Source organism: Megascapheus bottae, chromosome 21, assembly GCF_031878675.1.
Source record: "Megascapheus bottae isolate mThoBot1 chromosome 21, mThoBot2.hap1, whole genome shotgun sequence".
Taxonomy (NCBI): Eukaryota; Metazoa; Chordata; class Mammalia; order Rodentia; family Geomyidae; genus Megascapheus; species Megascapheus bottae.
The window spans coordinates 9,554,245-9,563,685 of NC_143529.1; the positions used below are offsets into that span (position 1 = coordinate 9,554,245).

At 52.1% G+C, this 9,441-nt stretch overlaps 1 protein-coding gene across 1 annotated transcript in view; it reads right to left on the bottom strand.

Annotated features, from left to right (window-relative positions):
* Satb2 (SATB homeobox 2) overlaps positions 1 to 5,299 on the bottom strand; it is a 181,600-nt gene extending 176,301 nt beyond the window's left edge. The window contains exons 1-2 of the mRNA XM_090354561.1: positions 5,088 to 5,299; positions 3,640 to 3,867 (exon numbers count right to left, since the gene is read on the bottom strand). Coding sequence (XP_090210687.1) covers positions 3,640 to 3,808 — 169 coding nt within the window. The 5' untranslated portion in view covers positions 3,809 to 3,867; positions 5,088 to 5,299. The remainder of the gene's footprint in view (positions 1 to 3,639; positions 3,868 to 5,087) is intronic.
* Positions 5,300 to 9,441: the final 4,142 nt, after the last annotated feature.

Below are 9,441 nucleotides of genomic sequence, written 5' to 3' on the forward strand. Positions count from 1 at the left end.
GATGTTTAATGCCTCCTATCAGCAAATACACCATCTGGTAGATTCAGGCGCTGTTCATTCAGTTTAAATAAAGCTGTCTGAAAGTTCTTCTTTAAGCCAAACATTAAAAAGCAAAAATGCCTATGATGTTAACAATGAATGGAGCACAATAATTTATTGCTTCTAAAGCCCCACTGGCCGGCACCTTCCAGCAGCATTGGAGGAAGGCAAAGCGCCTGGCTTCCTTCTGGAAACCTGCTTGGCATTGCTTTCATTTTAGGCTGAAGGTTGCCTGGTTCAAATATTCCATGCAGTATAGACAGTATTTTAGTTGCTGATGCCAGTGTTGGTTAAAAAGATCATGTGATCCTTATTTTTGTCATCCTTAATAATCCCTTCTTTTTCTGAGTCTTCAGATAGATCTACAAGGTTTAATCATCAATTTCACAAATATAAATTTCCCTACCATTAATCATCCTTTTTCAAAATCCTTATGGAGTGAATTACTAGCTGAGAGGGGACGCCAATTCTAGTAAGTGAATGTTACCCAGCAGGGACATAAAGCTGTCAACACCACAGTGCTCTAGCTTGCTCTAAACTCTCCCCCAACCTTCATATGTTTTTTAAAGAGATATTAGCCTTCTTTTTCCCCCCAGAAGACCTTCTATAAAATCTGACTGGCATACACATCTGAGCATTTATATTTTACTACATATATGCTTTGAAACACACTGCTTAAATAAAAGCAAAAACATCCTAGAAAGCGTTGGAAAGACAAAACAAAGTGAATCTAGTCTAATAGTCTTCCAAAGCCACCACAGTGTAAACAATGTACTAACTTTTAAGTTCCCTATTAAAGCATAACCCTAGAGACTATGATAGAGTATTACTACTTCTACTAGTTACATACGGGCACTAAAACCACCCACTTTTTTATGAACACTTAGTTGCCATCAAAAATCATAACAACTCCTTCTTCCAAAAAAACAAAACACAACAAAATGTAGAACCACAATAGAATTTTCTAGTCCAAGCTAAGCATTCAAAAAATGTTTATCTATCTCCCTGTATATCCAAAGATGTAAGATAAAACTGTTATTTACTTCCCTGAGGAGGGGCATGGTAAGAGCTTTACAAAAAAAAAGGAACTAAAGATTAACAACAACAACAACAAAACCAGAGAGAGTTTCCAAATTTGGAGCTTTTTTTTTCTTTAATGTATCTCACTGTGTCCATCATTACAACTGACATGGACAGAACTACAACATCTGAAAATGGCAATAAGTGATGTGGTGCTATACTTTTGTAGTTTTCTACGCTTATTATATTATTGCTTTATGAAAACAATGTAAGCATAAGGCTGCAGGGAGCCTTTACTCTTACATTTACTCTGTTCAAAGAAAAAAAAAAAGACCTTTCAATTAGAAAGTACCCTAACAAGAAATATACTTTAAACATTTCTTAAAATTTAGAATGTGCATTTTTAAAAAGGCTTGGCTTTCCTCCAGTCTATATACATGATTAAAAGTTACAAAGAAATGAAATTATTGACATTTTAATGTACATTTGGAAACTATATAAACTTAAGCCCCACAGAATAATTATTAACATTCAATAAGAAATCTTTGTACTATCGAAATTTTATATTCTAAGTTGTTACATTTTGAAATTCCCCAAATTAGCTTCTTTCTAAACAATCTATTATGCTATATAGAATAAAAGCTCTCTTTAAAAAAAAAAGTCCTTAAAAATCCACCACACAGAACTATATTAACCAGTTTAGTAGGATTATAACTGGTACATATTAAAACAAAACGTCATCTTATTTTCAGTTTGGAAGGCATATAATAAGAACTTCGATATTACTAAATTAAGTTAAGCCTCAGAGAAGTGACTAAGGAACATACTAAAAACAAATCTATTATTTGTGTAGACAATAATTTTTAGTTTGAGTCAAAGTACTAGCGAATAGTCAAATATGACTATGATTCCAGAAAATATGAAAAGCAATGACTATTTTACTATCCCTGATCAACAGAAAAGGGCAGTTTCTTTCATAGTTCAATATAATATGCAAAGATGAAAAAAAATCTGTGTTTGGAGGGAACACAATTTCATCCTGAAATGTTTACTACTCATTCTACCCAGGAAATTTATATTAGGTCTTTGGAACCTGACATTGAAAACCCACATCTTGTTATATATAAAGACACTTTTAGAATACATTGCTTTCAAGGATTATCAGCACTTGTCATTATCTTCTAGAGTTTGGTCCTACCATATTTGTTATATCTTATCATAATTACATCCTAAATACAATTGTAGGAAAAATTCAAGGCTATTGCTTTAGTCTCAGGACAACAAATTAATAAACCCCACTCCCGAAAAGTGGGTTACTAAACTAGCAAGTTTCCTTTTGCTTCTTTGAAACATATAGTCACATCCCCAAATTGAAGGAACATAAGCCATACTCTGTAGCCAAATATGTTAAAAAAATTCCTTTATGAGTCAAGATAATGAATGCTTCCCAAAAAGGAATGATTAATACACAAAATATCTGCCACAAAGAAACAAATCACAAAATAAGTAAAGCCAAAAAAGTCATTTATTAAATATGTATTTTTAATTACTTAAGAGATAATGGGCATTTCAAGTGAATCATATGCTTCAAAATACACCCATAGGAACACAGAGAATCTGGGGGTGGGAGTTTATCACCAAGTTTTGCCACTTTTTTCATAACATTTTATGCTGGGCAATATAAAGAATTATATTAAATTACTTATTAGAAAAAACTTAGAAGTGAACAATTTTGAGTGATTTACCCCAAACACACATACACATACACACACACACACACCTGCATACCATGTCGAATTGTGCACTTTACACGCAAAGACAACTAGGCAGTTGGCATGCAAATCCTTAAGTATTGCAATGCTTAAATTTCTCTCTTTGTTTTGCAAGATTACTGTAGTAGCCACTTTTTTTTTTAACGTAGTAAAACAACAGCCAAAGCTTGCCTTTAAATACTGTGAGCTCCTGAGAGGAGAAACAGAAGACAGGTACTGAGACTACCTCGCTCTGTTCCCTGGTTCAGTAAGGTACAACCAAGTCACATCTCGACTTTACAAACAGACAGCGTTAGAGCAGCAGCTCGTGGCCTGGACGGTTTGCCCAGATGCCTCTTCCTCCCCATGGGAGGGAGCGCAGCAGTCAGGAACGTCCCTGCCCGCCCTGACTGACCGCACTCCCGTGCGGGTAACCTGCCCCCGGACATCAAAGCCAAGACACCTAAACTTCATCCTTCCCACAGAGTGAGGCAAAGCCAGCAAGAGTGAAATCCCTCAAAAGCTCTCTAGGAAAATCTAGAAACAGTTAGCTGGCTGTGACATAAACCTGCCAACACCTCAGCACACAGTGGCAAAGTGCCCAAAAAATGCCACCCTCTGGGTAAACCACTTTCTCCCTTCAGACTGGGGATGGAGCTAGCAGTGTGCGGGGAGGCCCTGGGCACGCTTCGGCAGCCTGGACGGCAGCCTGGACGTGACTTCCTGTAACCCTACACCGACACCGCGCCTCCTCCACCTGAACCCTGACACCCGGGCCCGGAGCGCGGGCCCCGGGCGGGCGGCGCACCGCCCCGCGGCGGGCTGTTACCTCCCACGGCCTTGGCCACCGCGCCGTTGGGCCTCCCGCGGGCTCCCATGGGGCTGCCGTTCTGCTCCAGCCGGGCCACCTTCACCGGGGGAGGCCCCTTCACGTCCGGGCTGCCGCTCCGCCGGTCGGGGCTGTCCCGCAGACACGGGCTCTCGCTCCGCCGCTCCATGCTGCTCCGACTCGGAGACAAAGTTCCCACCGGCAGGTCGCAATAAAACGCACTGGGACCTAGGGAAGTGTGGGGGGGGGGGAGTGGAGGGAGGGAGTGGGGGGGGAGAAAAAGAGGGAAAACTGCTCACACACGTGATCCACGTCCAGGCCGGCGGCGGCGGGCCCGCGGAGCGCAGCCACGCCGACACCCTTCCCCGCGCGCGCCCCCCGGGCTCTCCCCTACGGCCCTCAAGACCCGGGCCGGCCCTCCCGGAGCGGACGGCCCCGGGCAGCCTCGAACTCGGGATGCCGCCACCCCGGGAGTCCGCCCAGCGAGGCGCCCAGAGCCGTCTAGAAGTGAGGGCGGGGGTGGCAGACACCCTTGTGGATGGCGAGGGCCCCGCTGTCTGGGTGGCTCTGGGTGGCGCCGGAGGGGTACCTCAGAAAGGGACGTGTCCCCCCCCACCCTGGGGGAGCGGGGACCCTCAAAAGTCCGCACCCAAATCAATCGCTTGATGGATGTGCCAGGCTGGAGCCAATGGCCAGGTGACAGGACCCCTGGAGACCCGGCTCTTTACCTTTACGGAACAAGTACACACACACTCACACTGACACACTCGGCACGAACCCGGCCCTAACTCCCCACCAGCAACCATCCGAGACACTTGGAATTATTCGCTAGAGTAACTTGCATCGCAAGAGTAGGGTGGCCACCATTATTTGGGGGCGTTCTTCTCCCGCCCCCCGCCCCGCTCCTCCCGAGCGCTTTTCTAAAAAAGCGCTTCCGTGTCAGCAGCACGCCGGAGCCCAGAGCGCCGGGGTTCGTCGGGTCGGGCGCAGCCTCCGCCCGGCCCCGCGCCCCCGGCACTCCAGAAAGTTTTTCCCGGCTCGCTCCGCCGATCGCGCGCCCCTCCGCGAAGCTGCGCGCCCCTGCACCCCTGGGGTATTTGGGAGGGGGCGTGGGGCGGGAAAGGAAAGAAGACACCCGGAGAAACGGCGCTGGCTTCGTCACCGAACCCCTCGGGAAGAAGAAACCCCGCTCCCGGCCGGGCGCACGGAAAGCTCTCCCCGCGCTCGGGCGGCGGGCGCGAGGCCGCTCGGCCGCCCCCCTCCCCCGGGTCCAGGAGGCGCGGCGGGGGAGAAAAGAAAACGGGGTGCCGCCGACGCCGAGGGGGCTTCGGCAGTGGGTTCCACCCGGGTCTCCCTGCCAGGCTCCGCCGTCCGATCGTGGAACTTAGCCGGCCCCGGGCGTGCCCCACTCCCGAGCGCGGCGCGCAGCCCTCGCCCCGCGTACTTACTGCTCACGGTCTGCCTGAAACTTGGCTGGCTGGGGCTCTGTCCATGGAGCAAAAGTAGAGAATCCAGGGTGGAAAGTTTCGGGTGCTCTGCTTTGCAGCCTTCTCTCAAGTCTTCCTTTTCCTTCCCTCCTCTCCCTTGCCTCTTCCCCAGGTCCTAACGTTTAAGGTCCTGGGTCAGGGTGTCTTCTTCTGGTGCGTAGATGGTTGTTATGATGGTGATGGGGAGGGGGGAGAGGGAGGAGGAGGAGGAGGAGGAGGAGGAGGAGGAGGAGGAGGACTCCTCCAAAGGGGGACCCGAACGAGCGGGGGGGGGGGGGGAGGGAGGGGACGAGGAGGAGGAGGGGGGGGAGAGGAGGCTGAAAGAGCCTTTCACACCTTCAGGAAGGAGACCCGTTCTGGAGAGCCGGGGCTGAGAACCCGGAGGAGGTGGAGGCGGCGGCGGCGGCCAAGGCTGCCGGCTCGCAGCGCTGCTAGCCCGCCCGGAGGCGCGGCCCGAGCCCCGAGGCCGGTGCCACCGACCTGCGGGGAGGAGGCGCTGGAACCCCGGAGCCGCGCGCAGGAGAAAACCCGGCGGCCGCCCCAGCTGTCACCTCCGGCCTCTGCTCTCTGGGCCGCCTCTGCCGGCAGCCAGAGCCGGACTCACTGACAAGCCGCAGAGAGAGACACACTGAGAGGGAGATGATTATTAGTTGCGTTGAGTCATCAGGCAAAGTGAGTCCTTTTGGGTTGTCCTCGGTTTCCGATTTCTCCCCCTCCCCCTTTCCGTCCCCAGATCTAGCGCCTTCAAGATAATAATTTGGGGTGGGGGTAGGGGAAGTCTCTGGGTTATTTCGGGATGCGAAAAGGGGGGGGGGGGAACGGATCTAAACCCAAGCCAGACTGGTCCACCGCCACGGAGGGGAGTGGGGGGGTGGGGAGGAGGACTGGGGAGGTTGCGGGGGGAGGGGGACCCCGCCTGGCAGGAAATTAAACATCAATCAATCAATCGCTGTGAGCCAGGCGACCCAACGGCGGCGGGGCTGCGGAGGAGGCAGAGGGACCGGCGAGGGGGTGGGTGGGAGGGAAGGAGGGAGGGAGAGAGGGAGAGGTGGCAGGGGAGAGTCGGCGGTGGGAGCGGGGTGGCGAGGACCTCGTGCGCTGGCCGGTGAAGGACCGAGAGCGGTGGACTGAACGCGGCGAGAGGCGGCGACCACAAGCCAGCGGGGCGGGTGCGTCGGGGCCCTAGCGGGCGCCGGGACCCCGAGATCCGATCCTCCCCTCCCGGTAACGAGTCCCGGGCGCGGCCGCCTCGCCCAGCCCCTAGGCGCACGGATCGGGGCTGGCGTGGCGACGGCAAACTGGGCGCTGGGCGCCTCGGCTCCCGGTCGGAGGTTCAGCCCGACGCTCCCGAGGCGGCCGCCGCTGCCGGGGCTCGCGACTCGGTGACTGCGCCGCCGAGTACTTTCGACTTTGGCGATAGGAGGGCGATGGCCTCCCCCACCCACCGCCTCCGCCCACCACCCACCGCCTCCGCCCCTCCGAGCAACTTTTCCCCGAGCCCCAGAGCGGCCCCGCCGCGCCGCGCCGCGCCGCCCGTCTGGGACGGCCGCGCTCCGAGCCGCCGCGCGCGCCACCAAGGCCGCTTCCTCCCTCCGAGCCGGCGCGGCCGTGGGTCCGGAACAATAGCCCGGGTGTCCCGAATGGCAGGAGCGAGGCCACCGCCCGCCGGGCTGTGGCTGGGCACCGGAGAGGGGGGCGGCCGGGTGGGCGCAGGGCGGGGTGCATCCTTGGATGGCATCCCTGGAGCGCCGGCCGCCGTCGCCCGGAGCGGAGCCCGGGAGGCCGCGACGCGGTGGCGGTGAAGGCGGCGGGGCTGCCGGTCCTCGGGCTGCGGGACTGGGGCTCTGGAAGAACCCGAGCTGCGCGGGCCCGGTCTTCGGGTGGGAGCACAGCCGTGTGGTGAGGACTCAGCCTTCCTCGCCCACCCCGCGGCCTCGCCGAAGCGTCCCCAGCCGGTCCCGCGAAGGCGTCACCTAGGCGCAAACTTTTGCCGACTCCCGCGGCCTTGGCGGTCTGGAGCCGGGCTCCGGCCGCCGTGCTCGTTTAAGGTGGAGCCGGCCCTTAGCCGAGCAGACGGGGCTCCGGGCCGCGCTTTTGTCCTAGTGGTCCCGCCCGAGCGAGGGCCTCCTTAAGAAAAAAGCACGTGGGCCCGGCCCGCGGCCCCCTCGAGACGCTCCGGGCGTCCGCCGACCCGAACTGCTGGGAGCCGGGGCGAGAAATCGTAGACGCTCCCGCGCGAGCCTCGAGGCCAGAAAAGCCCCTCTGCCGCCAGCGCCTCCCAACCCGCCGGCGGCACACCTCGGTTCTCCCTTACCCTCCCCGGTACCCCCTCCCCGCAGGACTTTCCCACCGCAGCTTCCCGAGTCGCAGGTTCCCCCTTAAGAAGCGTCGGCTGTACGGCGGCGCCAGAGGGCCAAACTAAACTGCGTCTCGGGAAAACGCGCTCGGGGGCAATTGTAGAAGTCCCGGGCTCCGGCGATCAAGGCCTGGAGCGGCGTCCGGGACTGGTGGGGGAGACCCGGGCCGCGGAGCGTGCGCGCAACTCCAGTCCGATCCCCCCCTCCCATGCCCGCCCCGGAGGCGCAGCGCTCGCGGCCGGCGGGGCGCTGAGAGTCTCCGGGAGAAAAGGGGCCCAGAAGGGAAACCTGTCCGGGATGTGGGGTGGGGGGACTGAGTCTCCACGCCCGGATACGGGTGAGCCCGGCACCCCCTGGGTGCCAGAGAAGCTGGAGGCTGGCGGGGAGGCGACGGGCGCCCCGCCGAGCATGGCCAGCAGGAGAGCAAACCTCCCGGGATCCACCCTGGGAGTTTTTAAGCCACGCTTTCTTTTCTTTTCCTTGTTTTTCTTCCTCAAATCCCATCTTCCCCCACCCCCATCCTCAGCCCCAGAGCAAACTCCAGTTCCGTCAGGGCAAAAGTAAGTGGCTTTCATAAAAGTCCGCCGATGGGGCTAGCTACAAGGGCTTTGGCAGCAAACTGTAAGTTTGATTGAGAAACTTTTTTTTAAGCCCTGTAACATATCGAAACGAGATGGAGGTGTTGCAAAAAAACAAAAAACACCCAACTACCATTGCCAAAAGAGTGCATTCTCAACATGTGGAAAGGCGTATTTATTGTGGATATCTTACGGATAATAACACCCTTTCCTGCCTTACCTTGGCGTTGGGAACTGTGGAAGCCACCTCCAGATCAATGTCCGGGAACTTAGGAGAAATGATGATATTAGGACTTCAGTACTAGTTAGGGGAGGGGAGGGAATGCAAATCGTTTAGCCAGGATCTTTTCTGTCTGATTCGTCACTATTATTATGTCTGGTGATGCGAACGGTTGGAACGCTTCAATCCTAAGTCATTAATGAGCTATTTTATAAACACCACTGTCTGAAGATTTCATTTACATTTTGTTAAGGATCACTACACTAACCTCGCAAGCCTATGTCAACATCATTATGACAGGACTTAAGTTACACTCTCCTAAACAGCATGGCTGTATTGTTAATCGGTTAATATTTTATAAAGTGTAAATATTTTATTATGTGTTGAGGAGCACTATTGATTCTAAATTATTAAACCTCTGAGAAAGTTATTTAAATAAAGTATGCAATTGAGTACAATTAAATGTACGCTGTGGGTAGATTCTGCACCCCTTCAAATTCATCTATTTTTAGTGTTCGTTTCTTAATAGTGGAAGAAACGATCAAAAAGTCTCACTTATTCAAAATCACATCTAAAGATGAATGAGTTCGATTTGACATGGAGAAAAATTGTCACGTTTGATCAATTATTACCAGAAATGTATTAGAGATGCTTATAGATTTATTTCAGTAACATGTTTTACCAATTTCTTTCCATTTAGAAAGGGACGGTGTTTCTTTTAAAAATGAACTTTTGCGATGTCTGCTAGTGTGCCTTTTTTCCTTTAGTTTTGTTGGTAATAAAGGCCTTTTCTGTTTCAAACTACATACGCATTTTACTACACAATTTTGTATTGACCTTCTTGCAGCTACAGCATTATTTCAGGCATGTTTAAGTTCATCAATGAGAGATATTAAAATGATACTTTTCATCTTTCACTAAGATTTCTACTGTTTAAAAACAGTAAATAAATGTGCTGATGATTCAAATTTTTTTGTTTGGTTTCGTTTTGTATTCCTCAAATGGTTTATCACCAAACTTTCCAAAACAAAATCACACCGAGGGAAAGAATTGGTATAAGTATTTTGTCTTCTGTTTAACACTTGTACTCGAACTAATTTTTGCACAGAAGCTAGTGTCCTCAGTGTTCAAAACAAACTGTTCACATTTACAGGGCGTTT